This window comes from Trypanosoma grayi, assembly GCF_000691245.1.
Source record: "Trypanosoma grayi strain ANR4 Tgr_426_V1, whole genome shotgun sequence".
NCBI classification, from domain to species: domain Eukaryota; phylum Euglenozoa; class Kinetoplastea; order Trypanosomatida; family Trypanosomatidae; genus Trypanosoma; species Trypanosoma grayi.
Genome location: NW_008826045.1, coordinates 1414 through 14622, shown reverse-complemented (window position 1 = coordinate 14622; position 13209 = coordinate 1414). Strand labels below are relative to the sequence as shown.

At 49.6% G+C, this 13209-nt stretch overlaps 7 protein-coding genes across 7 annotated transcripts; all 7 read right to left on the bottom strand.

The window, feature by feature from the left end:
* On the bottom strand, nucleotides 1-664 carry DQ04_04261070 (hypothetical protein; the record flags this gene model as incomplete). Its single annotated transcript, XM_009313457.1, has 1 exon — nucleotides 1-664. A coding segment is annotated over one exon (664 nt), but the record flags the coding sequence as incomplete, so codon positions are not given.
* Nucleotides 665-1304: 640 nt separating this feature from the next.
* Nucleotides 1305-2246, bottom strand: DQ04_04261060 (putative ADP,ATP carrier protein 1, mitochondrial precursor, putative,ADP/ATP translocase 1; the record flags this gene model as incomplete). Its single annotated transcript, XM_009313456.1, has 1 exon — nucleotides 1305-2246. The coding sequence occupies one exon, from the start codon at nucleotides 2244-2246 to the stop codon at nucleotides 1305-1307; it is 942 nt and encodes a 313-aa protein (XP_009311731.1).
* Nucleotides 2247-2660: 414 nt separating this feature from the next.
* On the bottom strand, nucleotides 2661-3710 carry DQ04_04261050 (ADP/ATP translocase; the record flags this gene model as incomplete). Its single annotated transcript, XM_009313455.1, has 1 exon — nucleotides 2661-3710. One exon carries the CDS (start codon nucleotides 3708-3710, stop codon nucleotides 2661-2663), a length of 1050 nt encoding a protein of 349 aa, XP_009311730.1.
* Nucleotides 3711-3947: 237 nt separating this feature from the next.
* Nucleotides 3948-7979, bottom strand: DQ04_04261040 (putative ubiquitin-protein ligase-like; the record flags this gene model as incomplete). The annotated part of the gene is made up of 1 exon (XM_009313454.1): nucleotides 3948-7979. One exon carries the CDS (start codon nucleotides 7977-7979, stop codon nucleotides 3948-3950), a length of 4032 nt encoding a protein of 1343 aa, XP_009311729.1.
* A 777-nt stretch (nucleotides 7980-8756) lies between these two features.
* Nucleotides 8757-9725, bottom strand: DQ04_04261030 (hypothetical protein; the record flags this gene model as incomplete). The annotated part of the gene is made up of 1 exon (XM_009313453.1): nucleotides 8757-9725. The coding sequence occupies one exon, from the start codon at nucleotides 9723-9725 to the stop codon at nucleotides 8757-8759; it is 969 nt and encodes a 322-aa protein (XP_009311728.1).
* Nucleotides 9726-10115: 390 nt separating this feature from the next.
* On the bottom strand, nucleotides 10116-11633 carry DQ04_04261020 (putative phosphatidylinositol 3-kinase; the record flags this gene model as incomplete). Its single annotated transcript, XM_009313452.1, has 1 exon — nucleotides 10116-11633. One exon carries the CDS (start codon nucleotides 11631-11633, stop codon nucleotides 10116-10118), a length of 1518 nt encoding a protein of 505 aa, XP_009311727.1.
* Nucleotides 11634-11944: 311 nt separating this feature from the next.
* Nucleotides 11945-12487, bottom strand: DQ04_04261010 (vacuolar transporter chaperone; the record flags this gene model as incomplete). The annotated part of the gene is made up of 1 exon (XM_009313451.1): nucleotides 11945-12487. One exon carries the CDS (start codon nucleotides 12485-12487, stop codon nucleotides 11945-11947), a length of 543 nt encoding a protein of 180 aa, XP_009311726.1.
* Nucleotides 12488-13209: the final 722 nt, after the last annotated feature.

Below are 13209 nucleotides of genomic sequence, written 5' to 3'. Positions count from 1 at the left end.
CCGCGTGCCGCTCCTCCGCGTGCGCGAGCAGGGCGGCATGCGTCGTGAAGACGGAGTGTGGGCATGCGTCGCAGGAGTACAGCCGCGGGCCATGCGCCACCACCGCGTCATCCTCATTGTCGGCGTCATCTTCTTCCTCTTCCTCTCCCTCCACCACACCAGCGTCCTTAATGTCGTCGTCGTCGGCGTGGTCTTGTTCCTCTGCTCCATGTTTTTCCCCCACGGCCTCCACCTTACCACCATCACCATCATTCCCTTCCACTGCCGCCCCACGGCCGCGGTGACTGCTGCTGACATGGTCAATGTCAGTGTCACCTTGGCACCCCTTGCCAAACCGACTACGTGGTCCCGCCGCAGCATTATCACCAACATTACCACTGCTACAACTACTACTACTGCCACCACCACTATTACCTGTGGAAGCAGCATTTGTGACAACCGAGCGGCTGCTCTTTATCTCCCTTCGCCCACCCACCACTACTGCGGCACGTCGCCCCTCTTCTTCCTCCTGGAAGGCGTCCAATGTAATGTCATCCTTTTCACCAGCGTACCTCGCGTCTTTATGCGGTGGAACATCCACCTGCTCCTGCTGCTGTTGCTTCGGCTCATTCTCTCCTTTTTCTTCTGACACCTGTTGGAGCAGACGGCGGTACTTGCTGGTCATCGTTTCCGTTCAGTCTCTATCTCTCTCTCTCTTTCTCTCTCTCTCTCTCTCTCTCTATATATATATATATATATATGTATATATGCCTCTCCCTAGGCGCACGCCACAGTGTTTCTCTTGAAAAGTAAGCACAAGGAACATATACACAAAATATAAATGAGCAGATAAAGGGCAAACACTACCACAAGAACCAAAGCAAAGAACAATGACACGTAAATCCACACGAGGGAACAATTTATAGATGGCGAACCTTTTCCACGGCACGCCATTTACAAAAGCGATGTAAAAAAAAGAAAACATACACACACCGACCCAGAAACACACAGGCAGAGAACGGCTCGTGTGGCTGGCCTGTGCCAGAAACAAGAGGAAACAGGGCACAAGAGAAAGAGAAAGAGAGACCAACACTAACACAGGACGAGAAGAGAAAGAAGGGATGAAAAAGGGCCATAAAAGATTATGAGCCTCTTCCCCTGGCCACCTCCCCCCATTTCTTATTGGTAGTTATCAAAATCCAACTGAAAGTACGCTTTTCCTGACTCAGCTAAGCTCTCTTCATATTCCCCCTCCGCTTTGTTCCTCTTCCAACTCTCTTTCTTCTTCCCTCTTACACACACACACATAGTCACACAGGCATAACTCAAATAAGACGGCGTAGTTCAACAACGGCCATGCCCACGCATGTCACCAGAAGCCGTGCACGCAGCCCTGCCCAGAGCCCGCTGTATCCCTCCTCCTCCACAATTGTGCGGGCACAGTGCACCATGCTTGTGTACCTTCGTGTCTTAGATGACGCGGTGAGTTGCATGCGGCGACTGATGACCTCAAACGGTTGCGTGAGACAGCCAGCCGCGATGGCAAGGCAGCGGGCAACGGCGTACGGATAATTTTCCTGCAACGACAGCGGCAGCATCTGCAAAGCATAGTAGTAGGTGCCGCGGTAGAGGAAGACCGCCATTGCATCCAGCCCAACTCCATTGTAGAACCCACGGAAGCCCCACCGCTTGCGGATATCTTTCGCGGTTTCTGTTGGCGATACGTACTTGTACTTCTCCTCTACCTCATCTTCTGTTGTTGATTTTCCTTCTTCCGTTGTGGGGGCGACGATATCGGCCACGTAGTTTGTTACAATAGTGTTGTGTACTCCCGTCAAAGGGGTGGCCAACAACACCGCCGTGGAGGTGGAGGCGAGCGAGATGGTGACGTACAACCACATTGGCATCGTTTGCACAAAACCCACCGGAATCACCCCTTCAATGAGTCCAGCCACCAGCGATGAGCTCAGCTCTTCCACCACAGCGGACGGCACTGCGAACACGGCGTCAGTGAGGAACCCGCGGAAGAAAGAGAGCACGCCTTCCCGCGTGTAAATGCGCTTCACACAGGCGTAAATACCACCGAATCCCGTGGGCGGCAGACGCCCCTCACGCACCAGCTCTCCCTCCACTGCCGTCAGCACAGTGATGCGGTAAGACGGCGCCATCACGGCGCGCTGCAGGAATGCACCGACGAGCGAGGCAATCATATCAATTATGACCTCACCCGCTGCTGGGCCTTGCGTATATAACTGGCTGTCCCCCATAATGTCCCGGTTTACTTGTGTGAACAAATAATGTCTTTCAATAAACGACACAATTTACTTAACACACGTTTCGTTGCTGTTTTTTTTTCCCCCTTGCTTCTGTACGCACGCTTCCCTCCCCTTTCCTTGATTCCCTCTGTAGAGAAAACCTCTGGAGACTGATATCTGGGGTACATTAAAAAGAAGAATAGAATAGATTAATAAACTCTTAAGTGAATCTACAACATACCCACGATACTCAGTCCGGTATTCTTTCTCTTGTCTAATGAAGCCATCTCCGCTCAGCAGCGAAAGTGAGCCAACACCAGATTTCTCATCCATCCACACAGAGAGAACCCGCTAGCTACAGGAACCAAATAAGTATCCGGTCACAAAAAATCAAAAGAAATATCGGAATGGAAAGAGAATGAGCTTTCAGGAGGAACGTCGCCTCAAACCGACAAACATGGTATCAAGTAGAGCGCCGCACACATCCCGCAGTAAACGCATGCGCAACCCGGCCCACAGTGCTGTGATGCCATCCTGTCGTACAATATTCTGCGCAGATCGCCAGAACCAGCATCGTTTCCTCTGCCTCAGCTCCGTTGCTGTCGGGAGAAGTGCTGTGCGTGCACGCATGACCTGAAAGGGCTGAAATACGATCCCACACATCAAGCGCACACCGAGAGTTGAGGCAAGCATGGCTGCAAGACGCCACCCAGGCTGTGAGCATTGCACTCGGATAAAGTGCTCTAATTTCGGCATGATTAGCAATCCCACGATTTGTGTAGTGATGCTTTGCGCGTAGACAGCGGCGACGTCAATATCCACACCTGTAAAGAAGAGTCCCTTCCAACCATATTGCTTTTTCACAGCTGTTGCAGCTTCCGACGACGAGCTATACAGGTACGCTTCTTCTACATCTTCTTTTGCCAGCGTCTTGTTCCCATTGGGGGCAACAATATCTGCAACATAGTTACATAACACTGTATTCTTGTACCCCACAACAGGCGCCGTGAACACCACCCGAAGTCCGGGTGCTGCGACGCCCAGCATGACTGCAGCGGACCAAGAGAGAGGGGCTAACTGCTGCTGCAGCTTCGCAATACCGAGGGCTACCAATATCTCGGCAATGTACGCTGGTACCGCTAACACCATGTCTTCGAGGCACCCACGGAAGAGACCCAAGACACCCTCCTTTGTGATGATGTAATACACACAACCGCGAATGCCACCGAAGCCGCCGAGGGGAAGCCGCCCATTTTTTACAAGTTCTCCCTGAGCGCACTGCAGTAGGAAAACACGACTGAACGGCGCCCGCAGCCAATTTACAATGACTACACGAGCAATACTACCGGAAATACGTCGCAACATGACGGCCAACTCCGCACCAGGGTTCAACTGGTTATGCTCATCCAAGTAGAACTCCGGGTCGTCGGGCTGGTACGACCGGCTGTGCACCCTAGCTTCATGCTCATCTGGCATCCCTCGTGATCTTCTTCAAAGAGTCAATGAGTAAAACACAACGGAATACGTGAAAGAAACCTGTGAGCCTTGGAAGAAAGAAATCTTTTCATGCAATAAATGTAAATAGTAAAAGATCGGTCTTACCAGCGAAAAAACTTTTGGGGTGTTTCGGCGATGTGACAGGTACCTCATGTCACATTATGGATTTTCCCCCCTCACTCCCCACCCCCTCTCTTCTCCCTCCAATACTGTAGCCTAATTCTCGCCGCCGCCGCCCAGTAGTTCTTGCAGCACGCGGGCCGCACGGTCATCCCTGGCACGCGCAGACCCGTCCTCAGTGGCCAAAGCCTCCCTGACGTCTAAGTGCCCTACAATAGCTTTCCGCTCCTCGGAAGAGAGATTACGGCGCACCCGCGTGGCATGCTGCATCACAGCTTCATAGAGGCGATGATTGCTCGGAGAATCTCGAGCTACTTCCTGAATAATACGTGATCGACCACTTACAAGTGCGACCTGCAGTGCCTTCTGCCAACTTTCGTGCCAACGATCGCGTAGCAGTACCGTGATGGCTTCCTCCTCCTTTTCAAACAACAGCGGCAGCGTTGTACCAGGCGTCTTTTCTAGTTCAGGCAGAGATGGACCTTCTACACCTGCTCTGGGTGCTTGGGCAGCTGCCTCCTTCAGCATCGAACACGCTGCGTCCGCCACTATTGTCTTGCCCACGACACCACAACGCAGAAACTGCCCGCACATCTGTGCCGTTGGCATCACTGCATCCCCAACAGCTGCACGCCACATGGCCCACAGGTCCACCGCCAACTCTGGACGTCCGCCAGTGCGCAAGGCGAAGCAGGTCTGAGTGAAGATGTAGCCATCCACCCCGTGGGAGCCGAGCGACTCAAACAGCCGAAGCGCCTCACGCCAGCGCTTTGCATCTGCGAGCAGTGTCATAGCTCGCCCACACTCTGGAAGCCCCACATCGGCGCAAAAGTGAGGAAGCTCACCAAATTCTTGTCGCTCTTGGCACTGCCATGTACGCCTTGCATTTGCAATGATGCTCATTGCACCTTCCCAAGGTGTTCCTTTTGGAGCTCTTTCGCACGCCAGCAACGCTTTTCGGGCCCTGTGAAGTGGCACCGAGAGGACGTGAGGAACAGCCCGCAGCGACGCCACCCAATCGCCACGATCAATACAGCGGTTCAAGTCCCTCACAGTACGTACTCCCATCTTGATCCCATCGTCTGTAGTGGTCGTGTGGTTATTAGTCCCACCTCCCACGCGTCCTGAGACAATAGCTGCGCATGCGTCTCGTAGTTCCAGACTTCCCTTCGCCACTTGTTGCGCCTCGTTGGCAAAAGGAGCGAAAATATGTTTCTCCCGTGCCACGAGATGCTCCACGCTAGAAACAACTCGTGCAGTATCTGCCCTAAACCGTGGAAGTTGTTGTAGCGCTATCAAGTAGGAGGAGTTACTGCACCGTTGTGCGAGAAACATAAGAAGAAACAATCGCATTGCCTCACGCTCGGCCAGTGGTAAGAGAAACACCACCTCAGCTGACACATAGAACGAATTCATGTCCTTCACTGCTTGAGGAAATTGATATGGCGATGCAGACAATGATGTTAACGGCGGCTTCAGGAGCATTGACCCCAATTCGAAGAGATGGCCGTGTTCCCAGAGGGAGAAGATGTAGGTTTCTGCAAGAGCCGCCACTATCCCAACTCCAGTCCCGTGGGCACCGCGAGTGAGTTCCACACCGACATCTGCACCGTCCCTGTTAGTCATCTGTGCAACAGCTGCGCTGTGATAGGCGTGTAGAAAGAGCAGCCGTTCTTCCACCATCCGCGATGTTGATGACTGTCGCGGCCCTTGAAAACCCTTCTGAAGATCGGCGAATACATTCTCCAACAGTAGGCTTAGACAGTCAACTAAGTCGGCTCGCCGAAGGGCGCGAGCAAGCGGAACAAGCAGTTGCGGCGTTCGGAGCGAAATGTCATTGCGGCACAATTCCTCGTACCAATTAAAAAGCTCTCGCACTCGCCGCCGCCCATTCGCATTCAGTGTTTTGTTTTTACTTAACCCTAAAGAAGCATCATCGATAAGATGCTTCAGCAATAAAACCTCTCGACTGTTGCCATGAGGACCAGGTGGAAACAGCTCCTGCAGCTCTCGCATAGTTCCCCATGCATTCAAGGTGGGAAGCCATCGGGAAACTTCATCCATAAAATTCCATTGCAACTTTAACACAGTGGTGATTCCCGTCAGGTTTTTAGTTGGATAAGCAATGAGCAATACAATGAGGCTGCTGCTCGTGATAGTTATGTCACTGCCACTGCCGATGCGAATTCCACACGAATATGGTGCACCCAACCCCAAAAAGGGTCCTGCTGGAAGAAGGAGTGTTTCCACAAGATCTCTTGCAATGTCGTGTCGGTGAAACGACCTGCAGTGGCTCAGCGTGCTTGTGCAAACCTCAATAAGGTTTTGCCAGAGGCTGTAACGCATTTCATGCTCGGTTTCATGGGCCAATTGCCACAGACCGTTCAGGAGCCATTCCCACCTTACAAATCGCTTCACCAAAATAGGCTGAATACCATGCGGAGGGTCTGCAACTGTCGGACCCCCCTTTGTAGTGTTACCGTGTGTGTACCTCATCGTACTATCATCATCATGCGACAACTGAACTGGGTTGGTGCTTCTGTCGCAGTGGTCTTCTTCGTGAAGGGCGCGCAGAATGGCACATGCACTGGAATCCCATTCTTCGGTTGCACTTTTTCTTTGCACTCTTTGCTGAAATTCGAGGCAGAGCAGTCGCTCACGCGTGACATCGACTGTCGCAAGTAAATCTGGAAGCCACCAACTCGCATGAAGTTGTAGCCGCAAGGCAAGCGGTATGGCCGTCCGAGGGCCAACTTCAAGTCCTTCGAGAAGAGTGTTCGTTAAACAATCCACAAAGCGGCGCCATGCCTTACGATCTGCGCTTGGAACCGTCGCAATGAGACTGTTGAGTAACTCAACGCAAAAGACGCCACTCAGAGGGATGTTGTCACCACCGTTGCGGATGCCAGTTTGTCGCCGTGGTGACTTGGAATTAACAAAAGGAGTGAGTACGCATGAGACATACTTCATAGCAAGCAAGTGACGCGTCCCACTCCCAATGTCATCGCTCAGTGCCCCCTCCACAACAGAAAGGAGCTGTTGCCCAACGGCGCAGCCCAACACATCAGTTGCCTCGGTCCACAAAATGGACTCCAGAACATGAGTCATAAGTGATGCATTCATCGCGGCCAAATCATACGAAACGACAGAGTGGAGGAACGGCTTCAAGAGATCATGATTCTGCAGCCGCAGCAAAAACATGTTTCCCAACGTTGTGTGGATAACAATGGGCGGGGATGAACCCTCAACAACATGCGACGAAAGATCACCATCAATGCCACTGAAGAAACTCTGGTACGTTACCAATCCCGACAGTATTGGGGTGCACTCCCGTAAGGAGCACGCCAATGGCACGGGAAACAAATGCGTAAGGAGAAATGGCAAGACAGTTGGTGAAAAAAACCCAGAAACCCCGGCTTTGCCATGACCAAAGAATATTAACTCCGCTACGCAAAGGAGGCTGTCAATATCAGTATTGTTTCTCTCGTTAGATGATGCGGCAATAATCTTATGTAGCAGCTCCTCTCCATACCCAACCGACATCAACGAGAAGACAGCATGCAGGGTAAGCTGAAGCTTTTCAAGTGATGACTGTGTTGCCTTACCGTCTGAGGAGCGCTCTACCAGGCGCAGTAAGCGGAACAGCATCTCTTTCACTTTTCCCTCAATCTCAGCATTTGGTCCAGTCGGCTCTGCCCCCTTGGTGGAGAGAAGCGCAGCGTAGAAGGCCGTCCACAACTCAAAATGCTCCAAGGACAGCTTGTTATCCATATCCTTATTTTCAACTGAGAACGATGCCATGGCCGAAAGGTCAAGGGCCTCCTGGGTTTGGCCATCCATAAGAAGTGTATAAACCGCTAACTTCATCATCAACATCTGGGATGGGGCAAAGTTAAATGCGGCAGAGAGAGAGCGCCAGACGGCGAAGGCGCTTTCTCCGTGACCATTGTACAGCAAAGCGGCGATGAGGAATTCACATGCTGTGTGTGTCGTAGAAGGGATTCCTGTTCCTACATTCTCCGCTTCTGAAGACGACAACGCTAATGATGATGTGAGGAGGCAGATGGCTTCTTGCCACTGGTTAAAATGGGAGAACTGACACATCTGGGCCCGCAACGCTGCAGCCATCTCCTGAGAATTTGTTTCCGGAAAATGGTGCAACTCCTTTTTGAGATTCGACAGAACGCCAGGCGCCGCAGTTGTGGTGGAATCACTTAAAGACATGGTGCCTTTATCCATGTATTCGCGGCATCCGCAAACGAGACTTCCTCTTGCCCCTACCACGTTTCGAGGGTGTGGTCGACAAGTGGACACAAAACGCCTGCGACATGAGATGAGGACTGCCACCATCGGTCACACCAACCAGTCACGCCTAAATACAGATGAAATGAACGACAACAAGAAGAAAAAGCGGCATTTCGACATGGCAAAACACATCCACCCATACAAGAAACATATATGCCAGAGAAAAGGTGTGCCAAGCATGACATCCCCTCAAAAATAAAAACAAAAAAGACGACTGTAACTACATTCAGAGATACATTCTCAACCACGGGCACACATCACACGACGTCACAGCGAGCACCCAAATGAAGCTCCACAACACCAGTGGAGGAAATGAAATCAAATACAAAACAGACAGCTGTCGTCGACATGTTTGCAGAACCGCACCAAGGAAGAGTCCTCTGTAGCTTTCGAGAGAAGGGAACAAATGAAGAAAAATACACCAGCAAACACCACGATTCTTCCTTCATGGCTCTTGCCTTATTCCTTAGAGTCGAAGGCTGCGCGTTGAGGTCTTCATTGTCCACTCCCGTTTTTCCTTCTGCCAGCGATATCTTCCTACACACACACTGGTCACACACATACACACAAAGAAAGCGAGACAAAGAAGCACACTTGCTCTCACTTAAACCTCACACGCTCCGGAGCTTTCACTGTGGCCAACGCCGCCTCCTTGCCAATGGTTTGTGTCATGTTCACCTTTTTGTACGCGTCTAAGCATGGAAGTCCAGATTGTGTTGTGTTCAAGTCGGGGCCACGGAAGGGCTCAGCTGTGATTTTCCCAGTCGTCCAAGGAGCGTGCGTTGGCATCGACCATTTAGTCCTTGTGTGCCAAGTGCGGAACGGTCGTGCTTGTTTCTTGACTCCAGTTTCAATAGACGGATCCGGGATCCACTCTATATCATTGATAATGCCCGCTGGCTTACCTGCATAGAATGCGCCGCATACGCGCTTTTTGCGTTTTTCCGGTTCCCCCTCTGGCATCCAAGGAGGTCGATCCTCAGGTCTGTGGTTCAGTGGGCCTGCCTTGAGGTGGTATATACGACCACGGTCAATCTTGTCGGTATACGGATCTGCTATCCACTCCGGTGCCTGACCAAACCCGTCCACACGCCCCGCAGCCATACCACCTTCACCACGCCTGGCATCACGTGAGGCGTCCTTGTCATCAAGGGGATCCGGCATGTAGGGATACGTGCTGAATAGGCCCCGCTGCAGAGGGCTCTTTTTTGTGAACATCACACTTTTCCCTGGATGCTTGTTGTGTTTTAGTGGCCTTCCGGGCTCAACATCCAATGGGATGTCCCCCAGTCCTCCAATCTGAGTTCCAGGCCCCTTTGCAAAGTCCATCCTGTCTCCACAAAGACGATCGTTAAGACGATTTGGCTCTATTGGAGTCTTGAAATCACCACCACCCCAGGGCTCGTATTGAAACTCTCCTCCAGAACGGAGATCATTAAACGGACAACTTTCACGCTCAAGGTGATCCTTTTCACAGTCGTAGAGGTGATGCCAGTTGGTCCAATGGCGTCGGCCATCCCAGTTTTTTGGCCGCAGATTGTGAATAGTCTCAAATCGGCCCTCGGTCATTTTCCCAGTTGATTAGATATTTTTTTTTCTCTTGATTCCTTGGAGATTCGAGGGAATACACCTCAAAGTACCCGCGAAAAGTCGCTGGATGCTGTCAAGTGGTAGTACCTCCAATGGACCCCGTTGTGCTGGTGTTGATATATGTATAAAGCAAAAATTCAGATCAGGAAAGGCAGGCACATTTTTATATAAGCCACATATCGTTTCCGATACATTCTCCGATTATCTATATAAAGCAAACGTTTACATATTTCAGCAACTCCTCTCCAACAACGCTAAAAGGAAATACTCACTCAAATGAAACCGCCAACCACTAGCACCAACCAAGAGAGAAAAAAAACAGTCCCCGCAAAAAAATTTTTTTTTTTACGGCCTCCCCACTTCAGCAACTCATTTAAACCCTTTCCCTTCCTGTAAGAAATGATCAGACATCGGCTGGGATTCTGCAAAAGATGGGAATGAGGGCTCGCCACCACCCTTCACCCGCAGAGTTCCAAGAGACTGCTGATCTGCTGGAGCCGCCAGAGGCTGATACTCCTCAACTGTCACACCTAAGCGTTTTTCGAAAGCAAACTCCTCAAACTGATGAATATAACTTTCAAGCGCTTCGCCAATAATTCCATCATGTAAGCCAAAATAAGGCATCTGAGCATCATGCAATGGACGAAATATATCCGTATACTCCGTTTGACCATTAATCATCTGCAAACGACGGTACCGATCCACTTCGATTCCAAAGTACTCTAAGGTTTTGGTCGCTAGCCGCGTCGTATGTCGTTTCACATCACGATTAGACCAATGCACCAGTCTAGATTTATCAAAGCTGGCAAGATAGTCGATAGCGTACTCGGCACCAGAACCAAAGGTGCCCAGAACCTTATCACCCATTGTAGCCAGCTGGGAGTCACTCGGTGGTTTTCCGGTGTAAATACTGTTGTGGATGGCAAATGAGGAGCATAACGACGGAACACACTGCGACAAAGCACGATGAACCCAAATAAGTTTGACGTCAGGGAATGCTTCGTGAAGCGCCTCAATGCTCAAAATAGCAAATGGACAAAAAAGAAGCCATTGTGTTTGCAATAAAGAGTTTTTGGTGCCATATTTTTGCTCCTCAATTGGATTGTTCACAGGATTCACCTCCCGTAAAACACACTCTGAAAAATGCCCACACCGTTTGTACCATTGGAATAGCTGACACACCCGCTTAAGGTGTTGATACACAACGGCCTGATCCTCCTGCAAGCACTCTAAAAGGTATTCATCTAGTCCATGAAGAAGACCCCAGGTGTACGACTGCGGACACATGAGCTGTAACGTAAGGTCGTCGTCAATCTGACTGGGATTAATTGTCCGGACACAACGAAATTCTGGGTAGAGGCGATTAAACAATCTAAACTGCCGATCAAATGCATCACGTCGCTCCACGTCAAGAATAAGTGAAGGTGAAAATGTGTCACTTTGCTTAAATGCGAGAAACAGACCTGACCGCGACAAAACATGCGCCGCCTGATGCCCATTACACCGAGGCAAGCCCATCACAACCACCGGTTCAACTATAGCTTCCTTTTTGATTTCATGGCCATTTAATCGGAAAGCTTCCTCTACTGCTAATCGTTCGGACAATGCCTGAACAAGACGTTGTCGCAACAATAACTTACCGTATCGTGAAGAACAAAGTTTGTCTGAACAGGCATTGCAAAGTTTTTTCCACCATTTGGAGTCCGGAACCGCCTCTGATGAGGATGGAACAGGGACATTGACCCTTTTGCAGGCGTCAGCCAAGACGGCGTCAAAGCAAAATGACTCAGTTGATGGGCAGCTTGAAAGACGGTTAAGGACTTTACGTGCTACAGGCACGCCTCGTGAGAGATCCCTCACCCCAGACATGGTTTTTCGAAACAACATTATCAATATTGCCTATTGGAAACCATAAAAATGTACCACAGAAACACTAGAGATTCTCCTAACTCCACCAGACCAGGAGAAACACAGCAATTGCAGTGAAATGAAAACAACAAACCCACCATTTTCTTTAAAGAAGAGAAAAAATATCGCAATGCAAACAAACAAACCGCATTTCACATATATCGACTTCATAAAAAAAATTTCCTAAGCGGCTTCTTATTAAACCTCGAAGAGTACATATCCTTAGCATTATAAGACGCAGAGGTGTAAGTTCTCTTTCATCAGCTAATCACATCTTGCTACAAAATCAATTACGAGAAACGAGCGCCTGCGTAAAAAGATGGTGAAACAGAGCCGTAAAACTGCCGCTGAAGCGAGAAGATAGTCGCAAGAACCAGAGCAGCTCCAAGGACAAGCACAAGCATTGTGGGTCCACGGGTGTCATCATATCGCATAGGCTCACGCATGTAAATTTTGTTCGCACGATCTCTGAAAATAAATAAAGAGTACACCATAAAGAGAATAGATACGGGAAGGAGGACCAAGCCAGCTAATTCGGCGGCGTTGCTTGACGTATCACCGAAGTTCAGAAGTGTCAAGGACATCATACCCACCATCACCGAGATGGAGAGCCACTTGAGAAATGTCCTCTCATTGGCAAAGAACGTTTTAGGATCAATTTTTTGCGGAACACAAATACGTTTATCATTCACAGAACCCGTAAGATTCCGACCTCCAGGGCCTTGCAGATCTTCGTACTTTGCATCACCATCGGCTTCCCCGTCCGCCCAGGGCTTTGACGAGCCCGCAACACAACAACACACCGACAACCCCTTTCCAAATAAGTTAGACATCCTACCTTTAATATGACACAAAACGAAACGAAACCAAAACAAGAAAGCAACAATACGAAGCGTAACTTTATCAATTCAACAAACGCCAATAATATACACCGTTAAAGTTGCCGCTCTTGTAGACTTTTTAGATCGATAACAAGGGGGAGAGGCGGAAGACATATAAAAAAAATGTATAGAACAAAACCTCGACCCTCTGAATTCATGATGCATGCTGAACCAGCACCCCCAAGAACACCGAATCACACAGTTTCTCGGAAACTAAAAAAAGTGTGGCTCCTGGAAGTCTCCCGACCACAAGGCCCCGCCGCAAGCAGGAAAACAGTGTGTGTGGGGAGGAAATAATAATAATAATAAAAACTAAAACTCGGCTCTAACCCCGACGGCTTGAAGACTATAAATTACTACAGCCAAGAAGGAAACAAATACCACGGATTCGCAGATGGAAATGGTGAAAAAAAAATTTCCCGCATTCCCTTAAAAAGTTTTTTAAAAAAGGCACAAAACAAAACACCAATTGACGGGTGCAAAAGACAGCCCCCCAGCAGCTGTCAGGTTTTCATAGCTTAACAGCCGAAAAAAAAACTCGTTTAGTGCTAATCCCCCCTTCCCAACAAAAGAAGAAAGAGCCACAACTGTCACACTCTCACCGTTGGATTGAAAAGAAAATCACGGTTTTCTGCCAAAATACAGGTTTCAAAGAACAAAAAAAAAAAAAAAAA